We start from the raw sequence: 19,006 nt of genomic DNA on the forward strand, positions 1-19,006 counted from the left end.
TGCCCTTGAGGTCGACCACAATACGCGACCATGAGGTCGTGTATTCAGTGGTCACGTATTACAACTCGCAGCCGCAAAGCTAAAAACGTGACCATGGGGTGGCATATTGATCCCTCGGCCATAACAAAACGAATATGCGGTCAGTTTCTTCATTCTTCTTCTTATTCTTCCTTGCGTTTTCTCTCTTCCAAACACACCCAATTCACAAATCTTTATTTTTGCTCAATAATCTTACTAAAAGCCATCAACCCAACAGCTTTTGAGCATCATACAGCCTTTCTAATCGAGAAATTATCAAATCTTTTAATCTATAAAAAATATAATTTTGTTGTTATTTATATACAAAGAATTACTAGTAGATAAAATTTTGTAATGAGAGCTCATATTTGCTAACTTCTAACTCGTGTGAGTTTTAAAATAAAAAGGATTTATTCCTCTATGATAAATGTCAATACAAAAACAAAAATGATTGTGTGCTCCTAATAAAAAAAAAGCAAATTTTGAATATAATTTTCTAGGAATTCGCATTTATCGGATGCGAGATACAGTAAAACCGAAAGCCTACTAGTTCGGTTAAGATTTATTGCCACAAATTATTATCAAGTATTGATGGCAATATTATGGGATTTTTTTTTCCAGTTCTGATGAATTTAGAGCCTTAAGTAGTAAAATTTGTAGAAATTTTCATTGCAAATTGTAAATCATTTTATAATTTGCAGTGAAATCATAAAGCAAGGGAAAATGGCATTACAACTGAAGCAAAAAGAAAAATCATGGCAAAATCTAGATTCATGGAAAAATCATGACCACTAAGAAGAAAACGCGACCACAATACGCGACCATGAGTTCACGTATTGTGTGGTCGCGTATTACAACCTGTGCCCGCAAAAATCATTTAAGGGTCAGAAATATAGACCTCGCATTTGTCAAATGCGAGATCTATATTTATTTTTTCTTTTTTTTTAGGTTTTGTTGGTCTCAAAATTCAAGGGACTTCACATTTAGCAAATGTGAGCTCCTTAAGCTCGCATTTGCTGAATGTAAAGACCCCTTGGACGGAATCTGGCACTCAAAATGCCACATTTGTAGAATTTTTTTAAAATTCATCATAATGTTAGAAATTTCTCTACGATGAAGAGACAATCCGCAGTCGTAAAGAAGGACAAAACAGAAATTATAGTTTGTGGACAAATCAGAACCAAACATATTCCAAGGCTTGGTAGCGTAAAGAGGTTGACGAATGAGTTTTTTTTTTTCCCAATACGATAAGACTATTCTACCACAAAGGGAAAGGAGGACCTAAAGAGATTCAATAGTAATTTGGAGATGACTGAACCATCATCGGATCAAACAAATGTACTGTCTGAACTTTTTAAGCAGGACTACTTAATGTGACAATTAGTGGAAAGTATGGTATAAACCCTTGACCTTCCATCTTATCAAACTTTAATACTTTGACGGTGGCCACCAGCATTTTGACGAACGAGTACTTGATCAAGTATCGATTAAAAGATCTTCAGTCTTCTGAAACCTGTCTGATGGACAACAATGCAAATATAGTATACTACTAAAATGCAACAATTTGTTTGTTTGCAATAATCGCCGCACCCGTTATCTATTCAGGTCTACTTCCTAGTTTATATATATATATATATATTGGGAACTGGCTCTTTCTGAACAATTTGATCCCCTCCTTTTTGTTTTTCGTGATCCGGAAGAAAGTCAAGAACTTGTCCAATTTTCATGCTTAAAACTTGCCGTAGCATCTATTATTGCTTTTGTCCACTTTGTCCCGAGGGAAGAAACCTTTGGCTCGTGATGTTTCTGTCCCTGACACGGTTCTTTAGTTTAATCATTGGTTTCCTCTTATCTTCCTACGCTTGGTTTACTGTTTTATCTTTATACTTAGCTCTTTATTATGCTTTTCTTCTACACATGCATGAGTCAGAAAAACAAAAAAAAAGCCAAAAATGCTGCTCCGATGGCTTTGTTACGCTTGTCCCTATGATTAGATGGAATGAATGGATGATTTTGTCTTGCTAAGTAATAAGGAATTAGTCGAAAAGCCTGCTTAGGTTCGAGAAAGTTTCAAATTTTCAATTTTGACCTCACAAAACAGGTGAGGTGGACATGTGCATTATCTGGTGCGAATCGGGTGGACCTATTCTTCTAAATTTGAGAGGGAGTCGGGATATCCATTCCCACTTTTCATGGACTTTTTCATAATTAATTCTGATTTTTAAAATGTCGAAATTAGTATCTCCGATTTTGACTCTTTCTTTTTTCTTTAAAATGAGCAGAAAGCAAAAGCTATTGATCCCTCTTTTGGTACGTAGCAATGGTCTGGAAAGGAAAGACATTTCCAACTTTTTCATTTCGTTTCAGCGTTTGCTATGATTTATTTAAATGGAAAATTTCTTTCCCCTAAAATGTTCATTCCAATCCTTTTTCTTAAATTCCATTCTTTAAACATATTTGGGGAAAACTTTTTTCACCTTTATCCTAGAATGCCTAAATAGTATGATGTCAAATTTATCTTTATAAAATTTTACACTGCATCATGATATCTTAAACTATTTTTAAATTCAACTAATATTGCAATGTAATTTTCTTGTATTTAAAATAAATTCTTTCTTTTATACTATGAAACAAATATTTTAATATACTTTATTCTTTGACTTCATGTAATTTATATTTTACGTTGCTAATTATATTGCTAGTAAACGCAAACTTTCAACTTAAAAATCTATATATTAAAATGAATAGAGTATTATAATTAAAGAAATTTGTGTCAATCGTCATTTATTTTCAAAGTAAAAATATCAAAATTTTACATAAACAGACAAATGCTATTACAGAACAAATAAAAAAGTAATAAGATATATTACGTCCTATAAACTATAGTATATTTCATTCTACTATCTAAATATTGATTATATCAAACATGAGAAACTAAATAAATATTCTATTTTGAACCCTGTTCAGTTACCAATTGGCTGAATAGTGGTTCTTTATGGGTTCCCCTTAAATTACTTTCGGGCCATTCTTCGATTAACTCCTGCTTTTATTTAAATTAGGTGGGTGTGTGTGTGGGTTATTTATCGATTTCGATAAAAAAGACTTGTCTACTAAATATTGGAATAATAAAATTTTTTCCTCCAACGTTATGGGGTCGAAATGTATTCTAAATGGAAAGATTTTTTTCATTCTGAGCATTCCCTCCTACTAAACGAAGGGTAAGAACGCTCAAAAAATCAGCTGAGATTGTAGTTTGTATCGCTAGGGAATCGAGAATTATGTATTCGCGGGACCAGGACCGCAACGTTGGCAAATCCCTTGACATCAGCTTCTACCCCACGGAAGTTGAGTCCCCCGGGAATGGATGATCTGCCTTTTGGGGTCCCCAGAAGAGACTTGATGTAATTGACGTGATTTAGCACACATTAGTATCATAATTACCATCGAGATACTCACCTTACAAATAGTATCAGCCTACAGGTCCGGCTTCCTACCTATTATAAATGCTCCATTTTCCCCATTGTTAAGGCAACTGAACCTTGTCTAGTTTCTTTAGCCAAATTATTTAAATACTTTTGAAACTAACTTAAAGTCTGAGAGTGATATGATATGGGAGGAAACAAGTGCTTTCTTCTCGTTACAATCACAGGACTTCGGACCGACATTGTCGAGATACCGGCATAGTTCTTTGCTCGCACGGTATTCCCTATTCAGATTCCCTTAATACTGCATCAAGATAAACATATTTGAAGAGATCTCCGGGGATGATCTTGATGAAAACCGGTGTGGAATCAGTAATTACTAGGGATTTTCCATCTCGAAAATATCAACCTCTTCGACTCGATTAGCCTAAATCTCGACTACTGTATATCCACTGGCCGAGAGGATTGGGGAATCCCATATTGAACTTCTCTCTAACGCAAGTACCACTTAGCCTTGCCCAAACAATAATAACCAAACAAGCAAATAAAAACTCTCAATTAGATAAATTATAAAATCAGATGATTCTCTGCCTTTCCTAATTGACAAGCACATGCTCAATTATCAACTTTGCCGAGTATGAACCTAAAGCCGGGAAGTGGTAAAACCCAAATATTACCCAAATAAAAAGGAAGGAAAAGAATGAATGCAGGATTTAGCAAGTCCCTCTCCCCTTCTTAATACTCTTGCAACTTTTCTTGTTACAGCTACTCAAGAAGCTGTAATAGAATTGGACGGCAGTCAATAATAGTCAACCATGTCTAAGTGGCAGCCACGTTGGAAATAAGTCATAACCGGGTGCCCGATTAATCAGATAAAAGATACAACGAAAAATTGTTTACTTAAGATGGGATGCATACAACAAGATTCAAAACAAAACCCCACCGAAAAAAAAAAAAGTTTCGTCACAACCGGCCACTTTTCTTCCCGGTTTTAACTGCTGTTTCTGTTAGCTAGCAGGTCCTCCCCCCTCCCACCACCACCATTATTACCCAAAAAAAAATTAATAATAAAAAATTGCACTTGCCTGCGGTCGACATCCTCGGTAAAATGTTTGTGCTACTACGTCTAAGTGTGACATTACACAATCAAGAATTTGTGAGTGATATTGGAATTTGGCCCCACAGACCACTTTGAGTGGATTCATCCGTTCCTGCGAGTGAGCTGGAGGTGTTACTGTTACGTACTGATCCACCTCTTCTCCTATAAAGCTTTCCCCATGCCACATTCACTACTACGCCAACACCGCCTCTCCAAATCCGATCCACAAAAATCCAAGTCAACCTGCTTTAGATTGGCCACTTTAAGCAGGAATCGCAGAATCATACTGCTGCGATTCCACAATATCACTACTAGCTACTGGCACCCATACTGCTCCTTCTTAAGGCATCCCGTCGAAGTGAGTTTAGAGAATCCTTCACCAAAAGACGGAGAGAGCAGAAATGGGCAACGCCGACTTCATGAATGGTGAGAGCACACATCGCGCTGCTGTTCCACCACCACAACCATTTCTAAAATCACTCCAGAACGCCGTCAAGGAGACTTTGTTTCCTGATGATCCCTTACGCCAATTCAAGAACCAGCCACCTGGTAGGAAGCTCATCCTAGGCCTTCAGTACCTCTTCCCCATTCTCGAATGGGGTCCCCGCTACAGCTTGGACTTCTTCAAGTCCGACCTCGTTTCTGGAATCACCATAGCCAGCCTTGCCATACCTCAGGGGATAAGCTATGCAAAGCTTGCCAACTTGCCCCCGATTCTTGGCCTTTGTGAGTGTGCTCTATATTTTGCAAGCTTTGTCCTATATACTATTCTGACGAAGGCAAAGAGCATTAACATCGCTTGGAGTTTAACTTAGATGAACATAGATTATTAGGAGTATATGCTCGGTACAATACATGCACCCAAGTAATAAAATTAGGTCTTTGTTCTTTTGTCTTAGTTATGACGCTCATCATGAGTTCGATAGTCGCTGTCCCGTACGTGCCCTACTTCCTGCGACTTCCTTTCCGCCCCTCCCCTTGACATTTTTCGAAAAGAGAATCAAATAAATCATGTGATGATTGATGCTTTTGCTTAACTGTTTCATTTCCAAGATTCGAGCTTCGTTCCGCCGCTGGTTTATGCAATCATGGGAAGCTCCAGAGATTTAGCAGTGGGGACTGTAGCGGTTGCATCCCTTCTCACAGCTTCCATGTTGGGGCGCGAAGTTAATGCAGCCGAAAATCCTGCACTTTATCTTCATCTGGCTTTCACGGCAACGTTCTTCGCCGGGGTCTTCGAAGCAGCTTTGGGCATTGTGAGGTTGGTTTTAAACTTACTGTGCACTAGCTCATTGCAGTAATTTTTTTTTTTTTAAAAAAAAAATTTCGTCTCCTTATTGCTGTCAGTTATGAAGTCCCTAAAATTCTTCGGCTTGCAAGCACACAAAAAAGTCCTAAGAAAATTAAGCTTTCTGTTTGATCGAATAGTTAGTACGATCAGACGGTTGAAATTTAATTTTAGCATACTCTGGCTCACATGCTGGGACACCAAAGCACACACATGTTCATGCAGGTTTACTCGCAGACAGAAAAATTCCGGAGAGCGCCAGAATTTAGTAGGAATTTGTTTGGTAGCTATTTTCACGACTCCTTCTGATACAACTAGAGGGTAGAAGGAAGGATTAGAACATAATCCACTTTTGGTATTGTATTAGAACCTCATGTTTTCACCAATTGGATTTGATGAAAAGTTGTCTTTTTTCTTTTCTTAACTGCCGTATACTCTATTATCATGATGTTGATACAGGTTAGGGTTCATTGTGGATTTTCTATCGCACGCAACCATAGTAGGGTTCATGGCAGGTGCTGCTACTGTGGTGTGCCTCCAACAGCTAAAAGCCGTTCTTGGGCTGGACCATTTCACTCATGAGACCGATGTTGTCTCCGTCATGCGTTCTGTTTTCAGTCAAACCCACCAGGTATATTTTATTATTTATGGTAGGAAATAGGTCTATGTTTGAGACTGATACTACAAGTAATAATTTTTCACCAACTACAAAGACCTTTTTGGGATCCCGTTTTCCTAACGGCAATGGTGATGTATAATGTATTGCAGTGGAGATGGGAAAGTGCTGTGTTGGGAGGCTGTTTCCTTTTCTACCTGCTGCTGGCTAGATATTTCGTAAGTACTACTGTAATTTAATACCCACAACACCAACCAATCATTAGAAAGTGCATCATCAATCATCAATCCGATGAAATTGTCAAATTGCCTATTGGATTTTTTTCCAAACGATGGATAGACTCTAAGGCATTAAAAATTTAGGTTCAAATATTGTAAGTACCTTTTCTTCTACCTTTCCTTAAAGCACCATGTTAAATACTAAAAGACATCTTTGTAATCACGATTTCAGCAAATTAGTTGTTAAACCATATCGTGTTAAAATGCCCTAAAGGGAACTTATAGAGCCAAAAAAAAAAAAAAAAAAAAATTCAAATGGCTCTAAAGAGCTTTCTTTTTTGAGGATATGATCATACGACTCATGAACATCTATCACCATTATTGTAATGACTGATGTTTGATTGACCTCGTACGTGCGCAGAGTAAAAGGAAGCCGTGGCTGTTCTGGATATCGGCGATGGCTCCGCTAACAACTGTAATCTTGGGAAGTCTTCTGGTGTTCCTCACACACGCTGAAAAACATGGTGTTGAAGTGGTGAGCCCTTCCAATCCAAGCCCTTCTCTTTGGCTGTCTGTTTCATCTCTTTCTTTTCTTCTTTTTGCTTTTCAAATCTCCACTCACCGACTTAGGCAAGGCTGGCCATTTAGCAAAGCAAAGCATGCATGCATGGGGGCCACCGCCTAGCTATTTCCATTAGTCACATCTTTATCATCGAATCTACGGTAATTACTTGAAGTAGATGAGATGAAATAATTATTTATCCCTTGGGTTCTGCATCTTTCTCCATCCTCATGCAAATGATTCGAGTAATCTTCTTCTTTTTTTTTTTCCTTTTTCCCTCCCCAGCACGGCAAACATGCATTTTTTTTTTTTTGGCACTATGTCCCTTTCGGGTTATTTTTTTTCTTCTCTTTTTGGGATAAATGATTCGAGTAGCCAGTTGTTCTATCTTTGGACCATTTGTTAGTTAGTGCATTAAAGAAAATGGTGGGCCATTTTTTTTTTGTTTTACCAATAATGATTGCCTTTTTCCGACGAAAACATTAAACGATACTTCCCCTTGAAGCGGTGGGTCCGGCAAATAGATATTATTGTTTGTGTTCCATGGGCATGAATGATTGGAAATCCGGGTGTGCTAGCAATTTGTTCACTTTGTCGTAATTATTCTGCGTGAAAAGTTCGATAAGCTGTTTCTGAGTTTACGGTATATATTAGAAGTATGCATTTATGTATACACAGATAGGACACTTGAAGAAAGGATTAAATCCGCCTTCGATAATGGACCTGGCGTTTGGATCACCATTTTTGTCGACAGCAATCAAAACTGGCATAGTCACGGGTGTCATCGCTCTTGCTGTAAGCTTCCTTCCCCGCTTGCCTAACTTTTTTTTTTTCTTTTTATTTTCCCTTCTGAAAGGATACTTGCCTAACTATATTATTCCATCCAATTCGAACATTTACATCAAGGCAATATGTTACAGTTAGATAGTCAGCAAAAACTTGAGTAGAACTAGGTTTTGTAAATCATTTGGTCTAAATTTTGCCTTGAAAACTTCAACGCAAGTGAAATTTGGATATCTAAAAATTTACGAGATTGGCTGTACGTCATTTTTCAATTGATTAATTAAAGTCAGATCCTCACTCACTCACTTGTAGAAAAGGAATTAGAGCATGCACCACTGGCCCAATCATAAATCTTTTCGTAAAGAGGGAAGCTAGCTAGTCGACGATGGGACGTCATAGGGAGAACTAAATTCTACCTGAACCTGGAAGAAGCTGGCAGGGTGGACCTTTTAATTTTCACTGGAATGTGTGACAGATAAGCTTATCCTGATAATGTTTAAATTGCAGCCTGATTGGTCGTTTATTTCTGGGTACAGGAAGGAATTGCGGTCGGAAGAAGCTTCGCCATGTTCAAGAATTACAATATCGATGGAAACAAAGAGATGATTGCTTTTGGGATGATGAACATTGTGGGCTCCTGCACTTCTTGTTATCTAACTACCGGTATTGATCACTCGCCACCCACCATTTTTATAATTATACAGCAGGATATTAACCAATTGTATACGCCATTCTGCACTTCTTTTTAGTCCTACCAAAAAAAAAAATAATAAGCAACATTTTTCACCATATATCCTTGTCAAATCCATAGCATAATTTGTATGGACCAAATAATAATTATGCGGCTGTCTCACGGAAGGACACATTAATCACACAACTCAACATTTCTGTAATTTTCAACCACTGGCCAATGGCTCAGTGGCCACCAGGGAGTGGTTTAAGTCCCTCCTTGGACTGTAGGTGAGGGTTCAAACCTCACCTAAAGGTTTCTGTGCCAAAGCACTCCCTTGGTCTAGTTGGGTCTGTATACCCATTAGCCCCCTACCACAGCCTCCTTAGGCTTCCCTTCCCTCTTAGATTAAAAGGGCTGTAATTTAAAAAAAAAACATTGCTGTAATTTTCAAAATTACAAACACAATATAAACGCCTCAGTTGTAAAAAATTGCACAGAGTGTTCACTTTTTAGGGATAAATATATCTAAAATTAGGGATAAGCTTAAAATTAGATTAAAAGACTGATTTATGTTAAAATACTATTAATGATTTATATAGCAGCTGTCGCAGAGGAGGACGCATTAATTACTACTATTAGACAACTGAATATTGCATTAGGGCTTGTTCTATTTACAAATGTCAGATGTTTATCTCGCCTGAAATTTACTTATTTGATGGCACCTAAGGACTCTCCATTTTTTTTTTTGGGTGACACAAACAAACTTCAGGACCATTTTCGCGATCAGCTGTGAACTTCAACGCGGGATGCAAAACTGCGGTGTCCAACATTGTTATGGCATTCGCAGTGATGCTGACACTGTTATTCCTGACTCCACTCTTCCATTACACCCCAATTGTGGTGCTGGCGTCCATCATAATCGCCGCCATGCTCGGCCTTATAGACTACGAAGCAGCAATTCATCTGTGGAAAGTTGACAAATTTGACTTCTTCGTGTGTGTGAGTGCCTATGTTGGGGTGGTTTTTGGCAGCGTCGAGATTGGCTTAGTCATCGCGGTACGTACCGCTAAAACAATCACTCTCTCGTAAATTTCTCTCTGGTGGACGTCGTTTTATTTATCACTCTCTCATCGGCGGCGGCCGCTACGATTTGATTTCGAGTTCACGTAATGCACTGCAGGTTGCACTCTCTTTGCTAAGGGTATTGCTGTTTATTGCAAGACCAAGGACGCTGGCTCTTGGTAACATCCCAGATACTAACATCTACCGTAATGTGGATCAATACCCCGACACCAGAAACGTCCCTGGGCTACTCATACTGGAAATTGATGCACCTATTTACTTTGCCAATTCAAGCTACTTGCGAGAAAGGTAATATACATACTACTCAGTGGATTATTTATTCCAAAAAAAAAAAACTCGATTAGAGACACTAACCATCTAGCGTTGCTTTACGATGGTCTGGCCAATAGACTTTCAAGATGGATCGATGAAGAGGAAGATAAATTGAAATCCAGCGGAGATAGCAACCTGCAATTTCTTATACTTGATATGAGTGGTAAGTAGAAGTCGTTGCAACAAAATGTTAATTGTCCTGCAAAAAAGCGTTATCCAAATATTCTAAAATTTATAAGCACTGATCATGTCACAAATCCTCTGTGGGCAGCCGTTGGAAACGTTGATACCAGCGGGATTAGTATGCTACAAGAGGTTAAGAAGAACATCGATAGAAGAGGGCTGAAGGTAGAACTTGCTTGCTTGCTTGCTCGCGTACATCTTTAATTGCCTTTCACGTGCACATATAGTTGGAACAAATCTCTGTGACTGTGACATAAAAATGACTTGCTTCAAGTATTCCTTCATCTTAATACTAATTTGAATCCCGCTGGTTTGTTTTCTTCAATTAACATAGCTTGCATTGGCGAATCCCGGAGCAGAGGTGATGAAGAAACTCAACAAGGCGAAATTTATCGAGGCAATAGGGCAGGAGTGGATCTTCCTGACTGTTGGAGAGGCTGTTGGAGCATGCAACTCCTGGCTGCACACATACAAGCCAAAGCCTGCGACGGATCATGAAACAGAAAAGTGGAGCAATAATGTTTGAAAAATTGACGTTTGAAGTGTAGCTGTAGGATTTCAAATTTCCACAACCACAGATAAATTCTATCATCTCGATGCAGAAAATGTTGGCCACATGGCTCAGTTAATACGTGGTTTTAAATTCGGGATAATTTCAGAAACCTCCCTCAATGTTTTTGACAATTCACTCTTGAATATTCTCTGATATTATTGAAAATTAAACTACCCTCCCCTCGATTGATGAATTTGATAACAGTTTCAGCCCCCATAATAAAAAAAAAAAAAAAAAAAGGCCTTAAAAATTGAGAAAATGTACTGACACAGTTTACAAATGGTCTCGGAATCTAATCATTCAAAGCCATATAGTTCAGAAGATGTAAACGTCCAAATATGAGACATGATGATGAAGCTAAGCAAACAGACAAGTTCCATTCTCTCAGCCAAATCTCAGTGGCAACAAGTTTCTAACATAAGACATGAATAACTCATAGATTTATGCTGACCAAGTCCCTAGTCAATCATCAATCATCTTTATTTCTGCTAAAATCTCACCAGAAGTGCATTAGATCATCATCACATATATCCAAACAGTACATTATTCCTCCATAAACAAACGATTAGTCAGCAACTGACGCGACCTCAGATTCATCTCCATTGAACAATCAACAGCTACAATTCAGGATCCTTTCTTTGGGCTACTTTTATAAGCAATCTATACTTAGAAAACTTCTAACTAGATTCAATAAACCACAGTAAGTTTTGAACTTTTACCTATATTGATTTTGATGGAGCCCAAACAGCTATATATCAAGCACCTTAATATCTAGATCCTTCGCCGGATGAAGGATCACGAACAGCAGATGCTTTGATTCCTTGAGTTCTCTCTTGTAAAAGCTAGTTTAGTTTTCGCGACAATAATGATACTACAGTTGGTTCTTGGCGCCTGAAGCTTTTATACCACCAGCTATTTTGGCGCCAAGAAGCAGAAAAAAGAGATTACACCTGCAATCATATCCTTTTTCTCGCATTTAGAATATTGTTGTTGACCACAACCATGCGAGGGCAATTTGGTTATTTGGATACTCCTGAGGGTGAATTTGGTCACATCAAGACGAAAAGGAAGGGTTGTGTAATTTCTAAGAGTTATCTTCCCGCGTACTGTAAATGTAATCTTTCTTCCATGCGGTGTGATAGTGGCCATGTTAACAGTTTCTGTTTGCAAGTTGCAACCAATCAGGACGCATATAAATATTTCCTGTTCTCTTCTTTCTGGGCTATTAAGCAATTAACTGGACATGCCAAGGTTGGAGTTTAGACTCTAGGCCTGCAAAAGCAGCCCATGATCTTTTGCCGCCTACCTGGGCCTTGGTTAAGAAAGTATTCTGGTTAACATATTAAGACCGGTTATTGAGATTTTTGTGGTATTAAAGTTCGCTCTTTATAATATTTTGATTACAAATATTTTAATTATTTGTTATTGATCATGATCGACAATAGGTCTATAACAAAAAAGAGTAATTTGAATTTTACATTAAATGGAACATATAAAATGATATATTATTTTTTGATTTTATATGTGATTTGATCTCCGATAATAAAGAGTAAATTATAGTGTTTTTCCTTTGATGTATAGGTTTATATTAGTTTAGCTAAATAGCATAGAAGATGAGAGGCAACGGTAGAATCATATTATTCGCTTTCTTATAATATTACTTTTTAATTATTAATTGGATCTAAATATTACAAGATAAAAAATTTCAAGAAAGATTAGTGTGATTTTTGGAACCTAAAGTGAGATCAGTGAAATAGATAGAAACCTCGTGGAGGTCATTGAAATTATCCCAAAACTTAATCAAGTTAACTCGACAAAAAAAAATAAAAAATAAAAGTTAAAACACGACAAATTACGAAGTGATCGTGAGTTTTTTTTTCTTTCAATCTAAGTCAAGAATATTCAAAAGTTGCAAATATCATAAATTGTTAACAAAACTCTTGGACTGGTGTTGGGTGTGGGGATGGCCCAGTGAGTTGCTGCCAGCACAGGAAGGGCAGCAATTGAACAGCAGCCCAATTCGTCAATCAAGGAAACCCAGCACAGATGACAGCACAAGATTCCCACCACCATCAAATCGTCGTCAACATTACCCATGTATAATGGATTCACAGATTGCCGTAACAATTAGAACTTCAATTTGTTGGACACTTCTACTCCTCCACAAACTCAGCTTCCTCGACTCCGCTTTTGCGCGTTGAAGAGTCTTGAGACGATACACGAGACTGTTTGTGGTCCCTTTCTCCACATAAGCCTCACTTTCTTTCTTTTAGCTGTCCTATCAAATCCTCGTTACTCAAGGCTCCCCTCCTTCGGCCTTTTTTTTTTTTTGGTGCGAGTATTCTTGATAAACCGATATAGGTAGTATTAATCTTTTCCTGTTCCCGCTTTTGCTTTAGGTATTCTCTCTTGCGGTAGGATGTCCTTTTCCTAATTGGATGTTAGTACTTCTGATACTTGTTTGTTTATCTATCATGCAATTTCGCTCCTATAAAAGCATCAACTGAGTATCTGCAAGTTTGAAGCAGATTGTAGAGTATACTACTCATTAGATTTGATTTTTTTAAAATAAAAGTTCCTATATTTAGCTTTACTTCGGTGGATTTAAGGGATGGATTCGAAGGAAGGCAATGAAGGGGAAGTTGTTGATGAGAGGGCCAAGAATGGCGAAAGCAAAGAAGAGGTATCAAAGTTGAAGGGGTTGGGTAGTTTGAGCAGTAAAGATATGCTTGTGAGAGCAGATATGATTGATTTCAAGAAGTGGGACGTGCAATTTGAGAAGCAGCTAACTCGAAACCGGAGTTGGTCGACGACGGGGAGAGAAGCCCACGTGAAGGAGGAGTGGCAAATAGATTTAGCTAAGTTGGATATCAGGAATGTTATTGCTCATGGTACTTATGGAACCGTCTATAAAGGTGTCTACGATGGCCTTGATGTGGCAGGTAATTTCTATACGTTCTCTCTCTTGGATTCTTGTACCAGGATGGACATCCGATATGAATTTTGTCCCCACGATTTGAGTTAGTGCCCAGTTTTGAGTTTTTTTTTTTTTTTTTTAAATGGTGCCTTTTGTCATCTTTACTGATAAGGACAGGTTTAATAAGTTGTGATTCGGTTTTGCTACTATGCATGCACTTAATCAAATATTGGTTTTGGATCACTAGCTCTGTTGTTAACTTGTTGCTCTACCACTGAATGTGTCCTGCATGCTTTCTCAAAAGCTGTTGACTCCCCCTCCCCTTGGGGTGGCTTCCTTCGACCGGGCTCCCCGTCGACTCCCCCTCCCCGTAGATCAGATCAGGCTAGAGTAAATTATACAATTGTTATCGTTGCGACAAAAAAAAAAAAAAACTGTTGTTGCCCGGGTGGTAGCAATGGATTTTACCACGTTAGTTGACGCTGGTTGGTGAAGAAACAGTTACTGAAATTTTTAGTATCTATCCAAAAGTTTGTAAACCTGGTAAAAGCTGCACAATTTTTTCACTCAATCTCAAACATTGCTTCTTGTTTTACCCATTAACATGCCTTAACATTGGTTTGCTGAAGGAAACGCCTGACCCCTGCAAATCACAGCAATAAGAATCGAAATCCCTTGATTCTTTTGGAAAGAATATAACGACTTGGTTATTGTAGTTTTGAAATCAATGGTCTGAGGACAACAGCTAAAACCTTGGATTCGTAGTTTCCACAGAAAAGCACTGCCCGAGACTAAACAAGTTGTTCTCTGGTTGTCAGACGGTAAACTAATGGTTCCAGACAAGTTTTATTTCTACCCAGAAAAGAAGCAGGAAAATCTTGGCACTTTCTAGGTAAAGTAAATGGCTTCGGGGGGAGGAATTGGTGAATGAATAACAACAGAGATAGTAATGTTGTTAATAAAACCGCGGATGCTTTTTTCCTGCTTTAGATGAAGAATAATATCACAAGGGTATTGTATCATGGCCGCATAGTCAAAGAACACAAATATACATGGGGGTAACCACATACACACGTATACTCTGGATATTGTATTCTTAATATGAATTTGCACATTCTTGTTGATTGCATGAGTGCAAATAGGCGTTGCAGTTTCATGAGTTATCCTGTGATGTATCATGTCAAGGCTATATCATCAGTTTATGTTTTAGCTTCACAAACCACAGTTATTGTTTGGTTTTCGAGTTTCTATGATGATTCACTAATAGAGCTTAATTACTATGGTGATGTTTATTTCTCTTAGCAATTATCACTACTATGTGATTTTTAATTGAAACAGTGAAGGTATTGGACTGGGGAGAGGATGGTATTGCAACAGAGGAGGAAACTTGTATTCTTCGTGATTCATTTCAGAAGGAGGTTGCTGTTTGGCATAAACTTGACCATCCTAATGTGACAAAGGTTTGTTCTTACTCCCAAACTTTAATTTCCTCTCGGAACTGTGACTTTGTTTAGCAAACTTTTGGTGAATTTAAAGCTTACTTGGATTCTTCTTTCTTTCTTGATGGCATCTTTATGGCATCTAAAGAGTGATTTCTTTCCCTAACATGGTAATGAATTCCCTTGTCCTGATATCCTCAATATTTCATGCAGTTTGTTGGAGCTTCAATGGGAACATCAAATCTTAAGATTCCTGTGAAAAGCAACTCAGCGGATGATCATAACTCCCTACCATCTAGAGCTTGTTGTGTTGTTGTAGAATACCTTCCAGGTGGGACGTTAAAAAGATTTTTGATCAGAAATTATAGAAAGAAGCTTGCTTTCAAGGTGGTGATCCAACTTGCTTTGGATCTCTCAAGAGGGTGAGACGGCTATTGTTTTATATAATTGATATTGATTGGGGGCTGTTTATTATTTTATTAATTTTTCTATCTTTCTGGTGCGCAACTGTAATAGTCTAATTGGAATGAAGTGTCTCTTTATCTGGGTCTCAACCAGGGTATAACTGTAACAGTCTAATTGGAATGAAGTGTTTCTTTATCTGGGTCTTAACTTTTTTCTTTTCTTTCCAACTTTGCAGGTTAAGTTATCTTCATTCCAAAAAAATTGTGCACCGTGATGTTAAATCAGAAAATATGTTGCTCAACGCAAATCGGACTTTAAAAATTGCTGATTTTGGGGTTGCTCGAGTTGAAGCTCAGAATCCAAGGGACATGACTGGAGAAACTGGTACCCTTGGTTACATGGCCCCTGAGGTATGCATCTCTTGTTTAAATAGATTTCTTCCTTGATTGCTAAAGGAAGCAGGGTGAATAATTTTAGTACTAAAACCCTTTTTGAGTAAGCAGCTCAATCTCTAATGACGTCAAAACCATCTTCTAGGTCCTGGATGGCAAGCCGTACAATAGGAAATGCGATGTGTACAGCTTCGGCATATGCTTATGGGAAATTTACTGCTGTGACATGCCTTATCCTAATCTGAGCTTTGCTGACTTGTCTTCTGCAGTTGTTAATCAGGTTTGTGTTAAATATGAAAAGTGCTAGTGAGCGATTCTTTTATGCTCTACACTGTCTTCTTCCTTTAGAATACTCCTGTTAGATATTCTGACAAACGTTTGTCTGCTTGTTTTGATAGAATTTGCGACCGGAAATTCCTAGATGTTGCCCTGGTGCGTTAGCGAGTGTCATGAGAAAGTGCTGGGATGCGAATCCAGATAAACGCCCTGAGATGGATGAGGTTGTGAGGTTGTTAGAGGCCATAGATACTAGCAAGGGGGGTGGCATGATACCTGAAGACCAGGCTCGTGGGTGTTTCTGTTTCGGCCTGAAGCGGGGTCCCTGACCTAGTGCACTCAGCTAGAGATCAGGCATCCCTGTGGTGCAGGCTTTGCCTTTTTAGCTTTGCTGTCCTGCACCAACAAGAAGACACATAGTTAGATTATACTCCTCTTGGAACGTGTTTTTATCTTGGAGAATCCTTGAGGGTTTCAGTAGGTAGACACTTTAGTTTTATTAGTCTTGCACCTGAAATTCATTCACTTGCAGATATAGTGGTCAACCGGTTGTCATAATAGTAGTGTTATTTGATATGGATGGAGCTTGTGGATTCTTTTACCAGTTTTGTCATCCTTTCCAGCAGTCGAGAACTGAGTACATACAATGTCAGTTAGATTTCTTTAACAGTAAGCATAAAAGTTGAATTGTTATTATTATATGATGCAAGTTAGCATTGGAAATTAAGCTGTTATTGCACATTCTTAGATAACTACGTACTACTATTAATTTTTTGAGCAAGAAGAGAACGAACGATTTTAGATTACTACTTAGTTACCTGACACTACTAACTACTACTTTGCTGTTGGGAAATTCTAAGAGAATCAGAAGATTAGATTTGTTACCTTACCAGACTAGTGTTCTCTGAATCTCCGGTATGTTTTCCTTTGAGGAAGTAAAATTATCTCTTTGTAGCTCCAAAAAAACGTTAGTTTATCATCTCCTGGTTTATTTTTCTACCGCAGGCAACGGAAAACCCTTTCCCTTTAGTTATGCAGCTTGTTGCTAGCGCACAGATTCTCCTCTCTCCCAAGTTCTTTCTAATATTGCCTTTCCACTCTCCAGTGAGCATCCTGTTGTCTTGTGGTGGGTGTCAAACCACCAAAAATAAAATTTTTTATTAGACCTACTACCAAAACTGAATGAGTATAGTGGTGAGTAGGGTCGTCTCCTCAGGGAACAGGTAGGCAAATCACACAGGAAAATGGGGGGGAATTTTTAGCAGTAGTACCAACTAATTAAAAAGGAATAAAAACTGAAATTTAAAGTTGATTAAGATAGCAGGAACCAAACTACACAAATAACAATTAATTAAAACAACCTAGTCAAGGAATTAATCTTGGCACCGAAACGCACAACTGATCACAGATACAAGGGACAATTCATATACTCACGAATAAACTGGTTATAGTGGTCAAGCGACGCACCCAACCACCAATCTTTCCTTAATTTTATGGTAGTCAAGAGACGCTCATAAACTACCCTCTTGTGATTAGACAACCCCAGGAATGCTCACAGGATTTAATGTAGCCACAGCATTAGGAATTAGAAAGACCCAATTCTATATGACAAACACACATGCGGGTTTATTTAGGCTAGATTAATTATCCCCACGATCCAAATTAAACCGCTTGCGAGGCGGTGAAATTGTCTCGTTTGCCACTAATCAAGATACTTAAAGGCGACGCGCCAACATCCTAATTGGCTATCAATTATTTAGACAATCGAATAACAGGCCTAATTATCCAATAAATCTAAACAGTAATAACTCAGGGAAAAATAGAGAATAATCAAATACCCATGAACATATAAATCAAAAATAAAACAATTAAAACGATCTCACAGTTATGGTGCTCCAATCCTTGATTTATTCCTCAACTAGATAAAAGATTCAGCCTTGCCACATAACGACGAAGCAATTCATAGTTTTCATGAAGTTTTTGCTGAACCCAAGACGAAGTGAAAAACAATGCGGCCGCTAAGCCACTCACAATGATAAAGCAAAAGCCGAGAGAAGAAAAATCCAAGACCAAGTGTGAAAACGAAAAGGTCTCCCGACGTCTGACGGCTAGGGAACAAAAATAAGAAAACTAGAGCTAATCTCCCCAAATCACAAAACGTCAAAATCCCCTTTTCTTTTGGTCTTTTTCGCCTTTTGTAGCCGCCAGTCGTCTTCAAAGGGTTAGGAGGCCCACAACTTTTGTTTCAAGGTTCCAATCCAGTGCTTCGGGTTCACGTGGATCATGGTCCGTCTTTCGGTTTCGTCTACCTTCTAAGGCGTGGCCACGCCTTAGAGGCTAGAGTCTTCTGGATTTTGTCTCCCTTTCGTCACTTTCAACACTAATTGCCTGTAATTAACACAAATACTAATTATGAGCAGAAATCCAATACTTTGTATACTAAACTGCCAAAATTAAGACCAAATAACCACAAATAAAATGCATAATTATATCCCTATCATCCTGCCAAGAATCTATGACATTAATTGATGCACCATCACAAGAAAAAAAGTTTAGAAAAGGTTGAAGGAATATAGGAAACTAAATGGCATGCCACATGAAGATCTCTTAAATATTCGAGGCTGAGCTCCAAAATCCAACCAGACGCAAATACTCTTATCATAATGCATATTAGCATTGTTGAATATCTATCTGGAATTGGAAACCTCAGATATGCTCTCCAACGAAATGGACACCGGTTGAGCTGAGAAACGTGTTGAGGTATTAA

The 19,006-nt window shown here is 38.2% G+C and overlaps 2 protein-coding genes across 3 annotated transcripts; both read left to right on the forward strand.

Annotated features, from left to right (window-relative positions):
• The first annotated feature begins 4,724 nt into the window (after positions 1-4,724).
• LOC113716108 (sulfate transporter 3.1) lies at positions 4,725-10,941 on the forward strand. The gene is made up of 12 exons (XM_027240407.2): positions 4,725-5,265; positions 5,593-5,800; positions 6,287-6,458; positions 6,596-6,661; positions 7,083-7,196; positions 7,902-8,018; positions 8,543-8,669; positions 9,449-9,735; positions 9,860-10,050; positions 10,152-10,237; positions 10,346-10,422; positions 10,592-10,941. Exons 1-12 carry the CDS (start codon positions 4,941-4,943, stop codon positions 10,781-10,783), a joined length of 1,962 nt encoding a protein of 653 aa, XP_027096208.1. The 5' UTR covers positions 4,725-4,940; the 3' UTR covers positions 10,784-10,941.
• A 1,835-nt stretch (positions 10,942-12,776) lies between these two features.
• Positions 12,777-16,966, forward strand: LOC113716127 (serine/threonine-protein kinase 52-like). 2 transcript variants are annotated; one of them, XM_072064267.1, is made up of 7 exons: positions 12,777-13,209; positions 13,420-13,752; positions 15,066-15,187; positions 15,380-15,588; positions 15,807-15,981; positions 16,109-16,243; positions 16,362-16,966. In XM_072064267.1, the coding sequence occupies exons 2-7, from the start codon at positions 13,422-13,424 to the stop codon at positions 16,566-16,568; spliced, it is 1,179 nt and encodes a 392-aa protein (XP_071920368.1). In that variant the 5' UTR covers positions 12,777-13,209; positions 13,420-13,421; the 3' UTR covers positions 16,569-16,966. The 2 variants fall into 2 exon arrangements, with proteins under 2 accessions (XP_071920368.1, XP_071920365.1); XM_072064264.1 differs by having other exon boundaries at positions 12,777-13,171.
• The last annotated feature ends 2,040 nt before the right edge of the window (positions 16,967-19,006 follow it).

The sequence above is a fragment of the Coffea arabica genome, chromosome 1e (genome assembly GCF_036785885.1).
Source record: "Coffea arabica cultivar ET-39 chromosome 1e, Coffea Arabica ET-39 HiFi, whole genome shotgun sequence".
Taxonomy (NCBI): Eukaryota; Viridiplantae; Streptophyta; class Magnoliopsida; order Gentianales; family Rubiaceae; genus Coffea; species Coffea arabica.